This window comes from Macrotis lagotis, chromosome 8 (assembly GCF_037893015.1).
Source record: "Macrotis lagotis isolate mMagLag1 chromosome 8, bilby.v1.9.chrom.fasta, whole genome shotgun sequence".
NCBI classification, from domain to species: Eukaryota; Metazoa; Chordata; class Mammalia; order Peramelemorphia; family Peramelidae; genus Macrotis; species Macrotis lagotis.
In genome coordinates, this window is record NC_133665.1 from 1,238,019 (window position 1) to 1,256,484 (window position 18,466).

The window sequence follows — 18,466 nt, forward strand, 5'->3', positions numbered from 1 at the left end:
ATGAGGCTAGTGACTTTGCACAGCATCCACTCACTCAAATCCAGTTCATGTGCTTATTATGGCATCATCTCTCTGGTATCATGGTCTTTGGAAATGAAGGATGAACAGCAGCAACAGTGAATAGAGCCCTGGAGTCTGGGTCAGGGAGAACTGAGTTCCAATTAACCTCAGATACTTACTAGTTGTATAACCCTGTATAATCCTGGCCTCATACTTTACTTCTTTGTGCTTCTGTTTCCCCCTCTGTAAAATGAAGATAGCATTATCCTCCCAAGGTATCCCTCATCCCAAATGAGATAGTAATTATAAAGTGCTTAGCATAGTCTTAGCACAGAGTACTATACAAATGTTAATTATTTTATTATTATTATTATTACTATAACATCTCCCAATTTTCTCTCTCCTTGTTTTCTCCCCTCTCTTTTCTTTCCTCTCTCTCTCTCCTGTTCTTTCTCCCTCCCCCCTCTTCCCTTTCTCCTCTCTATCCTTCCCACCTCCCCCTTTCCCCAGGTGCCTTTTGGGATTATTATTATTAGAGGTCTCAGGAAGGTACAGTTTCTTCTAGAATATTACTGGGTGGAGTAAAGGTCTATTTTGGTTGCTGTGTGGGGTTTGGGAAATAACTGTTGTAGCACCTTTTAGCCCTTGTCCTTGTCCTTTGTCCTGTTTATAAGGGGCTCATTGTGGTTACTTTTAAAATATTGGGATAACTATGGAAGATTTAGGGCTCATGACCTATTTCCAGAGAGCTGATTTAGGTCACTGTGGATGATTTAGGGGATCCTTTTGTGAAGACTTAGGAGTCAAGAGTCTCCTACAACTTTCATTTCTTTCTTTCCTACGGGGCACCTATTGGAAGTCACCATAGTGGTCTTGGGTGTTATCACTTGAGATATTACACATTCTCTCTCTTTCTCTCTCTCTCTCTCTCTCTCTCTCTCTCTCTCTCTCTCTCCTCCTACCCCTTAATCTACTCCCAGGGGGCCTCTTCCTGACTGATTACTCCACCTGCTCACCCCGAAAGCTGAGTCCTTTCCGCTCCTTTGCCAGTACTGAGCTCTTCCACTTCCATGTCCCTGAGGACACTGTCCTGGCTGTCTGGAACCTCATCATCTTCAAGGAGCAGGGGGGAACCTTTGGGGACCATTGCCCGGACCAAAGTGTGACTGTGTGAGTAAACTTGGTCCTCAGCTTTTGACATTCAACCACTTTCTGAGAGTGTGACCTATCATTCTTGTCTTCTAACCCATGACAATTGATCCCCAAGCTTACAGCTTAGCCCCTGCTGCAAAATCTGAACTCTCATGCCCCCACTGCTAGCCCATAGATACTAACAGCCTGATCTTTCACCCCAAACCTTTATAGCCAATTCTTCCATTTCAAGTCCTTTCCCTTGACCAAATGACATGCCATACCTGATATTTTGATCTGACATTCCCAATGGACTGAGATCCCACCACCCTGAGAATCTGATCCTCTTTTATTAAATGAGATCTAGTGCTCTCATATACCAGGACCAAGGTTCCCTGCCCTACCCAAGAGCCTAAATCAATAGATGTTAGGCAAATTTTGTTAGGAATTTTGGAGGTAAGAAAGTCAAAGATATCAGATAATTACTAATCATTATTGTTATTAATATTATTATAATATTTATGCTTTTTAAAGTAAATTATAACCATTATCTCACTTGATCATCACAACAACCCATAATGCATATGGCATAAATATTATCTTCTTTGTATTAAACTTGGGGATGTGAAGTGTCTTCTTCAAGGTCATACAGCAAATGATTGGTAAAACCACAATTTGAATCTATGTCTTCTTGATTCTTGGCTCTTTCCAGTAAACATATACCCTGGAGAGGTAGTGTTCTTTTAAGATAAGAGTAGATTGCCCTTGCTAGGTTTGGTATAGAACCTTAGGTACAGAAGATGGTCAGGGTGGGACTACATTTTTCTTTTAAATAAACTGTGCTTCTGGGGAGACTGCTGCTAGTTCTTGGAGAGTTTCCTTTTGTCTATTCCAAATGAAGGTGGAACTTCATCCACTTTACAACTTTCTGTCTGCTCAAAATTATCTTTTTGCCTTCTCACTTAAAGGACTCCTATGGTGAGGAAGTCAAATTGTATCACTTGCCTTGTTACTAGTACCTCTGTCTTATTTGATCCTGAGCTGGTCTATTACCTATACCTTTATTTTCTGCTCCTCATTTTACTAGGTTTGGCTAGAAACTTTGCCCTGTTTCATCCCAGGCTTGCTCTGTACCCTCCATCTTAACTGAGTTCCTCCTGGCTTGAGCCTCCAACTACATTTCAATCTGAAAAATTATCCTACAAATACCAACTGTTTCTCACACCTACACCCTGCCAATAGTCTCTCTTTAAAAAAAAGTATTTATTTAAGGTAATATGATTAAGTGACTTGCCCAAGGTCACAGAACTAAATGTCTGATATGGATTTGAACTCAGAGCCAATGCAATATTCACTGTACCACCTAGCTGCCCCCTCCACAGTCTCTCTCTCTCTCTCTCTCTCTCTCTCTCTCTCTCTCTCTCTCTCTCTTAGTTTTTGCAAGGCAATGGGGTTAAGTGGCTTGCCCAAGGTCACATAGCTAGGTAATTATTGTCTGGGGTTGGATTTGAACTCAGGTACTCCTGACTCCAGGGCTGGTACTCTATCCACTGTGCCACCTAGCTGCCCCAATAATCTGTTTTTAAAATTTTTTTCCCTAATAGTCTCTTAATTGTATTGCTGAATATCAGTCACTACCATTTGCTTGCTGACCTTGTGTGTATAGAATCTCTACAGGTGATTATTTCCAGGGGTTGGGTTGAGTCAAATGGGCTCATTCTGGGAAGTGTCTGTGTGTGTGTGTGTGTGTGTGTGTGTGTGTGTGTGCCAATGACTAAGTCCAGTTGCTTAAAAGAGGCAGCACTTCCATCTGATTAAAGAGAACCAGCTTCAAGTTCTAGGTCCTACTCCTGGTAGAATACATTCAACTTCTTTTACAGCCATGATTTAGTGCTATATTGGTCAAACTAGAGTGAAGAAGTGGTACTTTGGAGGCACTAGAATGCTTCTTGACCTCAGTCTTCTTACCTGGACCTCACTCAGTTCTCTAAAGATCACATAAAGATGATATTCTGACTGTCTGGTTTAGTTGAAGACTATTTTCCTGTAGTTGACAGCCAGTATATACAAGAGAAAGAATCCTGAATTTGAAGCCAGAGGACCTGGGCTTGAATGAGGGGATTGGACAAGATGACCTCTGAGGTCCTTTTAGTTCTGAATCTGAGTCTCCTACAGAATTCTTCTGAGCACTTTATCACTAAGTTGATATTTGAAGACCTGGCAATGGAAGGAGGCTATGAGTTTACAGAATCAGAGTTTTTAGAGCTGGGAGAGACTGTATAGGCCATCTGTTCTTTTTTTTCTTTTTTAGGTTTGTTTGTTTGTGTGTTTGTTTTTTTGCAAGGCAATGGGGTTAAGTGGCTTGCCCAAGGCCACACAGCTAGGTAATTAAGTGTCTGAGGTTGGATTTGAACTCTGGTACTCCTGACTTCAGGGCTGGTGCTCTATCCACTACGCCACCTAGCCTCCCTGACCATCTGTTCTAAGCTCCAAATTTTACAGATGAGAAAAACAGGTTTAAGAGGCTGAATAATTTGCCTAGAGTTATTTAAATTTTATTAAAGATAGGGTTTGATGACCCCTTTCTCCACTATACCATGTTAGAATTTATTCATAGGCCATACAGATCTATGGCTCATTACTTGGACTGGAATAATGAGGGCCAGTTCTAGGTAGGTAGTAGTGAACCAATCTGGGATGAATATACTTGGTGGGGAAGTGGCCATAATTCTGCCTCTCTAGAATCAGAATTTCAGAATCAAGGACTAGTTGGGCTTTCAATTTGAAGCCTTCCATTGAAAGACCAACCTTGACCAACCTCCTGTTACCTTAGGTTTTCTAAGCAAATGTCAAAGAATGGATACTTCCATGCCTGGCTTTCTCCAAATGAAAAAGATAAGATGTTCTAAGATGCTAAATTTGTGTCTCCATTGTGAGGGAATGGATTAAGTACCCAATCACTATCAAGGGGAAAAGCCTCCATTTTATGCTTTGGGATATCAATCAGCCTTACCTGAACCACCCTTAGATAAAACTTGGATCTCTGATTCTCTCTCCTCTATATCTTCTCTTGTGGCTTTTGAGAAACCTTGTAGACCAAGACCTCATGAAACACAGCAGCATTCCATCCTTGCCTAATACCAATTCTATGGTCTCTTCAGGACTTTCCCTTTGGTTTCTAAGAGTTTTTTCTTAACTAGGCACTGTGCCTGGTTCTCACTGTGCCTGAATACTGATAAACACTGAAAGGGCAGATTAATTGTATTTTACCTATTCTATCCTTCCCAATAAATCTGTTGGCTAAAAAAAATGACCTAGTCATCACCTGGAATAAGTAATACACTTCTGCATATTATTATCAACTTCTTAGATATATTCCAGGGCTGGAAATAGCTCTACTCTATATGGGAGAATTAGTCCACATGGTCTAGGCATTTGGTGTGATATAATGGAAAAAAATGGTAGGTAGGAGAAAAATCCCACCTCTAACATTTTTTTTTTGTATAACCTTAGAGAAATCATTTTTTACCTCTCTGAGCCTCAGTTTCCCTATATGTAAAATAGGGTAGATAATACCTGCTTACTCCTTCATAAGGTTGTTGTGAAGTTTAAATGAGATAATGCATATGAAATGTTTCTTTAACCTTAACTGCTATAAGTATACCAACTATTATTAGTAACCTCCCGTGAATTCGAGGATGTACTCAGCCTTGCTGAAATGGAGTCTTCTTTGCCCCTATGCCACTGAACCAATGCTTGGCACTCAAATACTGGCAGGAAAAAATTATTTCTTTTCTGAAACAGACCAGTTTGGAAACTAATTAAAGTTAATCCTCATTGAACTTGAATTCATCTTTTTATCTACTTCCTGTATGAGAACTCCTGAGTCTTCATGAAGAAGAAGAAGAATGAATCTGATGATGACTGGGCTATCAACCAGACCATTATCTTGTTTGGAATTCCTTCTGTCATTCCACACATTTAAGACAGGCTGTGAGGTGCTATGATCTATATCAAATCAGATTATGGTGGGGGAAGAGGAGGCATACAATTTGGTTTTGCAGAGGGAAAATCTGAAGACCAGATTCCATATTCTGTCTGAGCAATATAAGCATGCTATAACTTCATTCAGATTATGTAATGTGCCAGTGGTCTTAACAGTGATTTATAAAGAACATTTTTGTTTGTTTTTGCAAGGCAGTGGGGTTAAGTGACATGCCCAAGGTAATTATCAATTGTCTGAGGTCACATTTGAACTCAGGTCCTCCTGACTCCAAGGCTGGTGCTTTATCCACTGTGCCACCTAGTTGCCCCTAAAGGACATCTTTTAAGCCCTACTACTGAGTGTGTGATCATCTGCTTGGGTGATAGTCTCATTTTGATCTGAAATGGCCCTCACCTTCTTAACAAAGACTCCATTCCCCCTTTCTAGGCTTTGACCTGTGGCAACCAGACTAATTGAATAATGGAAGTACTGTAATTATCATCTTCAGTCTTACTCCTTAGGTCATATTATGGAATGGTAATCACTAGTATACCCCAGCATTTCCTGTCGCTTCTTCCCCATCAAACAACTCCCAGGAATCCCTACCCTGACAAATATGACTCATTCTTTACATCCCATCATCCTCAGTCCAATCCAGATTTTCTTAATGTATCAGCCCCAGGAGTAAAATGGGTTGAATGAGGTTTCTTCTGAAGTCTCTTGTGTCACAGATCTGCTCTCTTATCTAATTTTGACTGTGTCCAGGTCTTTCCACTCTCATTCCTCCCTGACCTTTATTAGCTGTCTGGTCCTAGAGAAATAATTTTTACCTCTCTGAGCCTGAGCTTTCTCACATGTAAAACAAGACTGGTAATATCTATTTACCTGAGAGTCCACCTAGCTCAACTCATATCCCAGAATCTCCTCTACAATATCTCCACAAATGTTCATCCTGTTTTCACTTGGATTCATTCACTAATGGGGAATTTATCCCTCCCAAGGCAACCCATTCTACTTTTGGATAGTTTTAATGATTAGGAAATCTTTTCTTAAATTAAATTTCTCTGGCAGCTACAGCTGCCCCCATTACTGTCCTTCCTCATTTCCAATTCTTTGGGCCCTTGGATCCTCTCTCCAGGGCTAGTATACTGATTGCCACAAGATTGTAGACTTAGAATTGGAAGGAATTTTAGAACTTTTTTTATAGCTGCAGAAACTGAGACCCAGAGAAGTAAACAACTTGTCCAGATAAGGTAGGTTAGAATTCACAGAGATAGGATTCAAACCTGGTGTTCTCTGCCTCTAAATCTGCCTCTTCCATTGATATTACCTACATCTAGATGCAACCAATCATGGAAAATGAGACTCAATGATCTTTACTTTATAGTAATTGAAGTCAGGGAAACTCTTCTCCTGACCAATCCCAAAACAACTCCAAATATTTTCAAAGATGATTTTGTCAAGAAAATAAGGCCATGCAAAATATAAAGAGTTACCTGTGAGTCACTTGTATTCCCTCTTTGTGGGGGGGCGGGGTAAGAATCCCTTGAATGACCCTGTACCACTCAGCCTCAAAGGCAGAGGGTCTAGCCAAGGAAAAGCTTTCCTGAGTATTTGTTTCTGAATTGGTCTGGAAGCTAAACAAAGAGACTCTCCTTCTAGCCTGAGATAGATTTGGGTTGGCAGCACATCCAGATTAAGTGGGGCCCTCACTCCCTCCAAGAACACACTTCCTAGTCTTAAAAACCATTCCTTCTCGGCCTGGGTTACTGCCCTTCTGATTAGCAGCTGCCCTTGGTTTCTGTGGGTTCTGCCCTAGCCTCTTTAAATGGCTCCAAGGAGTCTTGTCCTGGGCTTCAACATATCCTTCACTGACCTTGGAGATATCTCCTTTGTCCTTCCCTCCATTCATCTGTTCATTGGAGGACTTAACTCTTTCCTTTCCTGCCTGGAACTCCTGCAAGCTGCTCCCCATTTCTCCTTTTTGTTCTGATTGGTGGGTGCTTCAGTCATCTGCTATATCTGGGCTCAGGTTCCATCTACATCTCCTCATCAAACGCCCTTCTCCCTACTTCATTCTTTCCCTCAATGCTTTTTGTTTCTGAACCATAATCAAACCAACTCTTTCAGTGTTCTTTTAAAGGGAGGGTCAATCTACTCTGGCTCTACTTACCATCCCTGTGATTTAGGCTTAGGACTTGGATGTGTGAATTCATCAAAGAAAGTCCCTCTACCCATATAGGTAGAACCATTTCTTCAACTCTCTTAGAGAGTTGCTTAGAACCCTGAGAATTTCAAGCACTTGTTTAGGGTCACAGGATTAGTTCATATAAGAGATGGGATTTGAACCCAGGTCTCCCTGGCTCTGAGACTAACTTTCTATTCTTGTTCTTCCCAATAAATTTCCCAACCAAAATACTGCTTCCTGACTTCTTTCCATAGAACTTCTTCCTCTATCAGGAACTAAACTTCTTGAGTCTCTATAGACTCTCCTTATTTTTGTATTTATATTTTAGGACTTAGCATGGTGCATGGTAAATAATAAGTGTTTAATAATTTTTTTATTCATTCATTGCTTCAAAAGCATTTCTTAAATACATAAGTGCCAGATACTGTATCCTTTGGTAAAGCTTGGCTTTACCTCATCCTCTAAGTTAGTATTCCTCCTGATACTACCTTTGTGATATTGAGCTAATCACTTAAACTCTTTGGACCTCGGTTTCCTCATCTGTAAAATAAGGGGTTTGAATTAGGTGGTTCTTGAGGTCTCTTTCAGCTCTAGATCTATGATTTAGATTTTGACTCAAACCTATCCAGTGGCCATGTTGCCTCAGCAGTTCATTACCTGTATCTTTCTTCATCACCACCTCTCTTTAGCAGTCAGGAGCAGACTCTCTGTCGCTTCTTGTTTGAAAGCTTGTCCACCCACGCTAGACCACCCACAGGGTTCCAGCTTCCTGTCTGCAGAGTGCTGCCAGCTCCCAGCTCATTGGCAGAGCTGAAGTGACTAAAGTGAATGAAAGATCCCTCCTGACTCAGGTTTCCAGCTCCACTCACTTTTCCTCGCATCCCTCTGATGACTCATTGCTTAGGGATCCCCAGGGGTGGGGCCTTCCTGAGGTTCCTTAATTATACTCATATGATACAAGACATTTTAAAAGTTGAAAAATCATACAATAATTCCTCATTCTTGACTTTTCATGGGTGCATCTTAACTCTGGACCCTTGATAGCCTGACCCTTTGACTAGTGGATGGACAGCCTTTATCTCAACCCCAGATTCCTTGACTTCTAACTATCTTCCCAGTCCTTGATTTTTGGGGAGTATGTGATCCATATGCAATCTGTTAATGGTGGGGGGTTGGGTATGTAGTTTCAGTTTGTTTTCTTTATGACTTGGATATTATCTCTTTCCATGTTTTTATCTCCCCCCCTTTCTGTTTGTTCCTCCATTTTCTGCCTTCTCCACTTCATTTTCTACACCCATTTCCTGTCTCTGGTCTTTCATTTCATGTCTCTCTCTTTCAGGTATTTTCGCTCAGGGGCACCTCCTGTAATAAACCCTCTGAACACACATTTTCCACCGGACACAGTGGTGCCAGGGGTCTTCTCATTGACTCTCAGCTGGACATTGCCTAATCGAACCTCAGGAATCTTCAATGTCAGCAGCCCCTTGCCTGGAGATTGGTTCCTGGCTGCTCACCTTCCCCAGGCACATGGGCGAATCTCTGTCAAGGTGGGTCAGGCCCTTTCTCCAAACTACTTCTTGGTTGAGTGCTGTGTTGGAGAACCAGTCTTAATCCTATTACCCTAAACTCAAGCCTTCTCAAATTCAATTCCTCTCTCCCCATCCCAATGGTAGCTGGATGCTGGAAGAAAAAAGTTAGAAGTCAAGCCCAAAGAAGTCAACTAATTGAAAGGATCAGGTAGGTAAGCCTTAGCTTGGGTCTAAGTCAATGGGACCCAGAGTCCCCAGTGCTTCCTTAGCTGTCAAGTCCAAAAAACTGAACATGGTGACTTACAGGGAATTTGAACATTTTGGCACTGATAAAATTTATTATTTTTTAAAATTACATTTATTATTATTATATTTGGTTGTTATTAATAAAATAAAACCAATGTAAAATAATGAAAATAGTAACTTATAATGTTTTATAAAGCATTTCACATATATATGAAGTTTGGTCATAAAAATCCTGAGATACATAGGTTAAGGAAGACTTCCATTTTATAGATGAAACAACCAAAGCTAAGAGAAATTAGGGGACTTTGTCCAAGGTGATAAATAACTAATAGCTAGAAGAGAACTCATGACTGATATTCACACCAAACCCAATCCCAATGCATTCTAGGAGCAGGAGGGAAGATAGTGTCTGGTTCCTGACAAGCTGGTAAGAAGCAAGAGCCACCATCTTGGCCACCATGCTCTGACACATTTGCAAAAGATCATGCTACAGCACACTAAACTATATGCTATATGTAGTGAACTCTTTTCTATGACTTTCCCTAGTGACTGAACTAGCCTTCTGAGATTTTGATGTTGTCTTTCTTTTGATTTTTCATCTTTTAAATTTTAAATTCAGTCCAATTCTAGCCAATAAACATTTATGAGGCATCTACTATATGCAAATTAGAGGCAGTTTTGTGGATGGGGAAACCTAGGTTTGTAAATAGCTTTTGACAATTAATAGTTGTGTGATCCTGGGCAAGTGACTTATCCTCTCTGTGAGGATAATTCAAAAAATTCTCTGATGTTTTTGAGGGAAGTCACTCAATTGATGAAATCACAAATCTTTACTTATTCCTTTGACTATTATGAGCAATGTACTAAAGTTTCAGAGATGGAAAATGTCTCAGATCCTGTTCTCAAGTGACTTACAATCCAAGAGGAGAATATGTGCCTAAATAACTATGATTCCTGAGAGAGATTATTATTTCTCAATTATGTTTAATAGCTGATTATGAAAAGGACCAAGGTTTATCCCCTTTTCTATTTCCTCATCCATAAATCAACAAGTGTAGGAAATCTTGGGAAAAAAACTTACCCAAGATGAAATCTAATCAAAGACAATAAAGAAATTTTAAGTTTAGGTGAATGGGTGGATTCCTTGCTCATTATATTTATTTTGATCTCAGCCTGGGAAAATGTGGATTCTCCCTTTTGTCAGACAGATAATATGGGAATTAATAAGTTTTTTGACCAAAACTTGAGTGCTCAATATCATGTATTCCAATATCTTCATTGAAATAGGTCCATCTCTCATTATAATTGTTCTCTCATTTCTTATTAACCCATCAGAGTCAATTGTCACCCTCAGGAACACCTATTCTTTAAATGCTGAGTAGGTTCTATGAAAGTTTTTTGGGCATTTGAGAGTGTCACTTAAGGGCACAGGAGGAATAAGACAGAGTGGTCAGAGAAATTCAAGGAGGAAAGTATCATTTCTAGCTGGAAAAATCTGGAAATTTGTCTTTATGCAAGAAGTGGTACTTGAAGTGGACCTTGAAGGAAAAGGACTTCAAAAGATATAGGTGTAGGGGGAAGTATTCTTGGCATGGATGGTGTTATTGCAAATGCTCTACAATAGGAGGAGGATGAAGTGAAAGAAGGAGTAATGTAATTTGTTTGGATTATAGAGTGTGTGCAGGGGCTACTATGAAATAAGGTAGAAAAGGTAATTTGCAGCCAGATTGTGGATATAATTTTATTTGCCAAGACAAAGTCAGGGATTACATGAGTACAATAACAAAACATTTTCCTTGAGTGACAATGACTTTGAGTGACAATCTAATGAATGTGTATTTTTATTTGATAAGCCATGAGTCTTAACAAAAAACCCATGAAAATTTTAAATTGAGGGAGTGATGGTGTTAGATTTATGTATTTCTGTAGGAATTCAAATAGAGGTCAACCCTGAGAGGTAAGTGCTGTTATTATTCTCATTTTTATAGTTGAGGGAACTGAAGTAAACATAATTGATTACATAGATAGCAAGGGTTGAAAATCTGAATTTGAATTCAGGTCTTCCAGTCCAGTGCAATCCTTTATACTGTGCCATCTGGTTTGAGGAGAGGGAAAAGTTCTCTTGGACTATCTCCAGACTACTCACTCACTTACTGACATCTTTACCCCTCTGTTATGGCATTCTCTTCCAGGATATTCTTGGTTTTGGTCAAAAACAGTGTCTTCCATTTCATATCTCTCTATTGTATTGTTTCATACTTTCCTTGTACTGAGAACTGCCATCATTAATTTGAGCACCAAAAGGCACCTATCCTGCCACCTAGTGGTGGAATGAGTCTAATTTTTTTAAATTGAAATTTTATTTTATTTTTCCAATTACAAGTAAAAGTAGTTTTTAAATATTCATTCATTTGCAAATTTATGAGTTACACATTTTTCTATAGTCTACTTTCCATCCCCTCTCCCATGGCAGTGAACAGTCTTGTAAAAGTTGTACATGAACAATTGTGTTTAACATATTTCCATATTAGTCACGTTGTGAAACAGAAATTAGAACTAAGGGGAAGGGAAAAAAGCATGCGAAAGAAGGAAAAAATACACAGAAAAATTTAAAAAAGTGAACATGTATACTTCGCTTTGCACCAAGACCCTACAATTTTTTTTCCCTCTGAATGTGGATGGCATTATCCACAGCAAGTCTCTCAGGATTGTCCTTGATCTCTGAACTGCTCAGAGGAGCTGCATCTATCATAATTGATCATCTCACAATATTGTTATTAATGTGTATAATGTTCTTTTGGTTTTCTTCACTTCACTCAGCATCTGTTCATATAATTTTTTCCATGCTTCTTTAAAGTCTGACCATTCCTGATTTTTTACAGAACAATAGTACTCCATAGCATTCATATACCATGATAAATTGATGACACCTCCTCAATTTCTAATTCTTTGCTACTACAAAAAGAGCTGATGTAAATATATTTGAACACATGAAACTTTTCCCATTTTTTTATTTCTTTGGGATATAGACCAAGTATTGGTATTTCTGGATCAAAGGATATGAACGTTTATTGTTCTTTGGGTATAGTTACAGATTGCTCTCCAGAATGACTGGATCAATTCACAAGTCCACCAATACTGTATTAATGTCCCATTTTCCCCACAATCTCTCCAACTTTGATCATTTTCCTTTTTTGTCATCTTAGCCAATCTGATAGATGTGAGGTGGTAACTCATAGTTGTTTTAACTTTCATTTCTCTGATCAATAATTGTTTGGATCATATGACTATAAATAGTTTTAATTTCTTCATCTGAAAACTGTTCATATCCTTTGGCCATTTATCAATGGGGGAATGACTTGTAGTCTTATAAATTTCATTCAGTTCTCTATTTTAGAAATGCTTTATCAGAACCATTAGCTGTGAAAAATTGTTTCCTAGCTTTCTTCATTCGTTCTAATTTAATATAGTCAAAATCATTCATTTTACAATTTATAATGTTCTCTATATCTTGCTTGGGCATAAATTTCTCTTCTCTCCATAGATCCATCAGATACAGTATTACTTGTTCTCTTAATTGATCTATGGTATTGCCCTTTATGTCTAAATTCTGTATCCATTTTGGTTTTATTTTGATATAGGATGTGAGACATGAGTCTAAGCCTAGTTTTTGCCATACTATTTTTCAGTTTTCCCAGCAGATTTTGTTGAATAGTGAGTTCTTATCCCAGAAGCTAATGTCTTTGGGTTTGTCAAACAGAAGACTACTATAGTCATTTTCTGCTATTTCTTTTGTACCTACTTTAATCTACTAGCCCATTACTCTATTTCTTAACTATTGCCCGGCAGTTTTGCTGACTGCTGCTTTATAATATAGTTTTAGAGCTCATACTAGACTTCCTTCTTTGCATCAATTCCCTTGATATTCTTGATCTTGTGCTCCAGATAAATTTTTATACTGTTTTTTCTAGTTCTGTAAAATAGTTTTTTGGTAATTTGATTGGTATGGCATTGAATAAGTAATTTAAATTGGGTAGAATTGTCATTTTTATTACATTAGCTAGGTCTAATCATGAGTAACTGATGCTTTTCTAATTGTTTAGATCTGATTTTATTTGTATGAAAAGTATTTTGTAATTGTATTCATGTAGTTTCTGGATTTGTCTTGGGAGATAGATTCCTAAGTATTTCATGTTGTCTATAGTTACTTTAAAAGGAATTTCTTTTTGTTTCTTACCCTTGGACTTTATTGTTTTTATATAGAAATGCTGATGATTTATGAGGGTTTATTTTATATCCCGCTACTTTGCTAAAGTTAATTGTTTCAAGCAGTTTTTTAGTTGATTTCCTAGAGTTTTCTAAGTACACCATCATATCATCTGCAAAGAGCGAAAGTTTTGCTTCCTCATTGCCAATTCTAATTCTTTCAATTTCTTTTTCTTCTCTTATTACAAAAGCTAATATTGACGGGACTAATTTTGTTTTTTTTGTTTTGTTTTTGCAAGGCATTGGGGTTAGGTGATTTGCCCAAGGTCGCATAGCTAGGTAATATAATTAAGTGTCTGAGGTCAAATTTTTTTTATTAAAGATTTTATTTATTTTGAGTTTTACAATTATTCCCCTAATCTTACTTCCCTCCCCCCACCCCCACAGAAGGCAGTTTGTCAGTCTTTACATTGTTTCCATGGTAAACATTGATCCAAATTGAGTGTGATGAGAGAGAAATGATATCCTTGAGCAAGAAACATAAAGTATAAGAGATAGCAAGATCAGACAATAAGATATCAGGTTTTTTTTTTTCTAAATTTAAGGTAATAGTCCTTGGTCTTTGTTCAAACCCTGCAGTTCTTTCTCTGGATATTGGTATTCTCCATTGCAGACAGCCCCAAATTGTCCCTGATTGTCCATCAAAGTTGATCATTGCCCCCATGTTGCTGTTTGGGTGTACAATGTTTTTCTGGTTCTGCTCATCTCACTCAGCATCAGTTCATGCAAATCCCTCCAGGCTTCCCTGAATTCCCATCCCTCCTGGTTTCTAATAGAACAATAGTGTTCCATACATATACCACAGTTTTCTAAGCCATTCCCCAATTGAAAGACATTTATTTGATTTCCAATTCTTTGCCACTACAAACAGGGCTGCTATGAATATTTTTGTATAAGTGATGTTTTTACCCTTTTTCATCATCTCTTCAGGGTATAGACCGAGGAGTGGTATGCTGGATCAAAGGGTATGCACATTTTTTTTTACAAATAATGTTTTTTATACATTAATAAAATATTCTTGTTTAAGAGTAAACAAAATACCCCCTCCCCCCAAAAAGTATAGAGTCGCTTGAGTGATAAAGTAAAGGGGAGAGAAAAAAAATTAAAATAAAAAAATAATAGTAATAATTGTAGGTATGGCCAGGTGGTGCAATGGATGGAGCATCAGCCCTGGAGCCAGGAGCACCTGAGCCCATATCCAGCCCCATACACCCAACAATCACCCAGCCACGTGACATGCAAGCCACCCCAACCCCACTGCTCAGCAACCCCCCCCAAAAAAAGGGAAAAAAAGACCCAAAATAAAATAAAATAGTAATAATAGTAGGGGTGGCTGGGTGGCAGACAGAGCATTGGCCCTTGAGCCAGGAGCACCCGGGTCCAAATCCAGCCTTAGATGTCCAACGATCACCCTGCTATGCAGCCCCAGGCAGGCCACCCAGCCCCATTTGCCCTGCACCCCCCCCCCAAACTAATAATAATAATAATAAAAAATGTGCTTCAGTCTTTGTTCCAACACCAACAACTCTGTCACAGGTGGATCACATTCTTTATGATAAGTCCATCGCAAAAGTTACTTCCATATTTTTCCACTGTTGCCATTGCTGATTGCAACTCCCTCCTTTTGTATTTCTCCACTACCATGTACTATATTTTCTCTCTCCTTTCACTCTGACTCTGCTGTAGGGTAGCTGAGTGGTGCAGCAGACAGATCCCCGGTTCTGGGGCCAAGAGACCCTGAGCCCCCATATGGGCATCCACATGGCCCTATGGTCCTGAACAGGCCATCCAATCCCAGCCCCTTGCAAGAAGTAAAAAAGAAAATGTGTTATATCTGACCACTCTCCCCCCATGGTCCATCCTCTCCTTCATTCATATCCCCCTCTTCCCCCTGTTCTCCCCCTTCTTACTACAGATGCCTATACCCCATTGAGTATATATGCTATTTCCTCTCCCAGCCACCTCTGATGAGAGCATAGATTCCTTCATTCCCCCTTGTCTTTGCCCCTTCCATATCATTGCAATAGCTCATTGTAATAAAGAAAAATCTTATTGTATGAACTATCTTGGCCTATTCCCCTGCTCCTTTTATTTTCTCCCATTACATTTCCCTTTTTTCTATTGACTTCATTTTTACACCATATTTTATCTTCAAATTCAGCTTTCTCCTATGCTTCAACTATAAAAGCTCCTTCTACCTGCTCTATTAACTGAGAAGGTTCATATGAGTATTATCAGTGTCATTTTTCTATGCAGGAATACATGCAGTTCATCATTATTAAGTCCTTCATATTTTCCCCTTCTCCCCCAATCTCTATGCTTCACCTGAGTCCTGTATTTGAAGATCACACCTTCTGTTCAGCTCTGGCCATTCCAACGGGAACATTTGAAATTCCCCTGGTTCATTAAAAGTCCATCTTTTTCCCTGGAAGAGGACATTCAGTTTTGCTGGGTAGTTGATTCTTGGTTGCATTCTAAGCTCTTTTGCCTTCCAGTATATTATATTCCAAGCCCTATGAGCTTTTTATGTAGTTGCTGCTAAGTCCTGTGTGATCCTGATTGCAGCTACACGATATGTGAATTGTGTCCTTCTGGCTGCTTGTAATATTTTCTCTTTGACTTGGGAGTTCTGGAACTTAGCTATAATATTCCTAGGGGTTGCTTTTTTGGGATCTCTTTCTCGGGGGGGATTGGTGGATTTTCTCCATTTCTATTTTGCCCTCTGCTTCTAGGATATCAGGGCAATTTTCCTGTAGTAATTCTTTGAAAATGATGTCAAGGCTCTTTTCCTGATCATGACTTTCAGGTATTCCAATAATTTTTAAATTATCTTTCCTAAATCTGTTTTCCATATCAGTTGTTTTTTCAATGAGATGTTTCACATTTTCTTCTGATTTTTCATTTTTTTGGTTTCAAAGTAATGAGTCCTGATTTCTCATAAATTCATCAATCTCCCTGAGTTCTATTCTCTGTCTGAAGGATTTGTTTTCCTCAGAGAGTTTTCTTATCTCTTTTTCCATCTGGCCAGTTTTGCTTTTTAAAGCATTCTTCTCCTCAATAACTTTTTTGAACTGTTTTATCCATTTGACCTAAGCTGGTTTTTAGCATGCTATTTTCTTCAGCATTTTTTTGGATTTCCTTGACTAGGCTGCTGACTTCATTTACATGTTTTTCCTGCATCTCTTTCATTTCTTTTCCTAGTTTTTCTTCTAACTCCCTCATTTGATTTTCAAAGTCTTTTTTGAGCTCTGTCATAGCCAGATCCCAATTTCTGTTTTTCTTGGAGTCTTTAGATGCAGGAGCATGTGTTTCCTCATCTTCAGACTGAGTATATTCATCCTTCTTGGGATAATAGATAATGTGTTTCTCAATGGTGTTTCTCTTTTTTCTCTGCTTGCTTATTTTCCCAGCCTGGTCCTGTTTTTGGGGTGCTTTCTGAGCTTTTGGGACACTCCCACAAGGGTCTCAGTGTGTGAGGCTCTGTCCTCCCTTCTGGTCTGTGAATGATCATTTGCGCCCCCCTCTGCTATGGGACTGAGGTGGAGGCATTCCCTGCTGTTCTATGGGGGGGCCTAGACTGCAATCAGGATCTGAATGTGTTCAGAGCCCCAGAGTCCTGTTCCAGGGGCAGAGGACAGAACTCTGCTGTCTCTCTTAACTCCCCTCCTTAGGTTCAATGGGCTCATGCCCTGGGGGCTCCTGCTTACCAGCTTTGCCTGCTTATGTTTCCTGGATCTGGAATGCAGTGGCCATGCTGCTCGCTGTGTGCCCTGAGGGCTGGACTTCATGTGCTTGCTCTGGCAGAGGTCCCCCACTGTTTCCCCTATTTGTGCCCACTGCTCCCTGGGGGCATAAGTCGGGAAACTTCCCTGCTGCTGTGAGCCATGGCTCCTAGCTCCCTGGGGCTGCCTCTGGGAGGCTGAAGTTCTTTCACTCTGGTGGGCCACCCCTCTGGCAGGCCACCCCTCCAACCCCAGGGAGCAGAGCCTTTCTGCTCTTTTCCAGGTTACCTTGAGTAGGAGAACTGCCTCACTGGATCCCTCTGTGGGTTCTGTCTCTTGAAAATTTAGTTAGAGTCTTTAGTTTTGATGATTTATGAGAGAGCGCCCAAGACAGGATCCTATCTTGTCACCATCTTGGCTCCGTCCCGCTGAGGTCAAATTTAAACTCAGGTCCTCCTGATTCCTGGGCTGGTGCTCTATCTACTTTGCCACCTAGTTGTCCCTAATTTTGGCTTTTAAAATCACCTCTAAGTCCCACTCTAAGGAAAGTGAACAATCTTCCATGAAACCTTTGTACAATAGGAAAAATAATAGAAAAAAAGGAAACCAAGAAGTATAGAGAAACAACAAAAAATCTTTAGGTACATTTATTTATACATATGTTCAAAGTACTAGTAACAAATAGGATGAAAATTAGTATAGATATTTATGAAAAGAGACAAAGTTGACCTGATAGAATCACTGAGACTTGATGAGTTGTGATTTGTTGTTTACCTCTTCCTTCCCCTCCTCCTTTTTTTTTTATTGATGTTCTTTTTTTATACCAGATTCAATTCGTCTATATGATCTGCCAACCAAATCTTTTTTTGCAGCTAAAGGAAAAACAAAATACAAGTAAGACAAATTTCCAAATCCAACCACCTTTCTTGGTCATCCCCTGCATTCAATTGTTATTTCTGTGTAGCTGAGTTCCAGACACTCACACACACACACACACACACACACACACACACACACACACACACACATGTATAATCTAGCCTTAATCTCTTTCCAAACTCCAGATCTCATTGTCCATTTGCACCTCAAATTCAACAAGTCAAAAATACAACTCATTATCTTTCCCTCTAAGCCCACCTCTCCCCCAAACTTATCAATTTTTTGAGGAAACAAACATCCTCCTAGATAGTCACATTTTTAACTTAGTAGTTAATTTTTGTCTCTTCAGTTTTCCTCTGTTTCCTTATCCAATTAATTGCAAAGTATTGGTTCTACTTCTATACCTCTTGAATTCTTCTCCTTTTCACTTTTTACATGGCTATTGTATCATTTTATCACCTCTCATATGAATTATAGTAATAACCTTCCTGTATCTACCTTTTTCTTCTTTCCAGTCCCT

The 18,466-nt window shown here is 39.3% G+C and overlaps 1 protein-coding gene across 2 annotated transcripts in view; it reads left to right on the plus strand.

Annotated features, from left to right (window-relative positions):
- Nucleotides 1-18,466, plus strand: part of TMEM8B (transmembrane protein 8B) — an 82,481-nt gene that overhangs the window by 22,644 nt on the left and 41,371 nt on the right. For both annotated transcript variants that reach the window (XR_012470682.1, XM_074196214.1), the window contains exons 2-3: nucleotides 981-1,170; nucleotides 8,644-8,851. Coding sequence is in view for 1 of the 2 variants with exons in the window: in XM_074196214.1 (XP_074052315.1) it covers nucleotides 981-1,170; nucleotides 8,644-8,851 (398 nt within the window). In the remaining variant the exon portion in view is untranslated. The remainder of the gene's footprint in view (nucleotides 1-980; nucleotides 1,171-8,643; nucleotides 8,852-18,466) is intronic.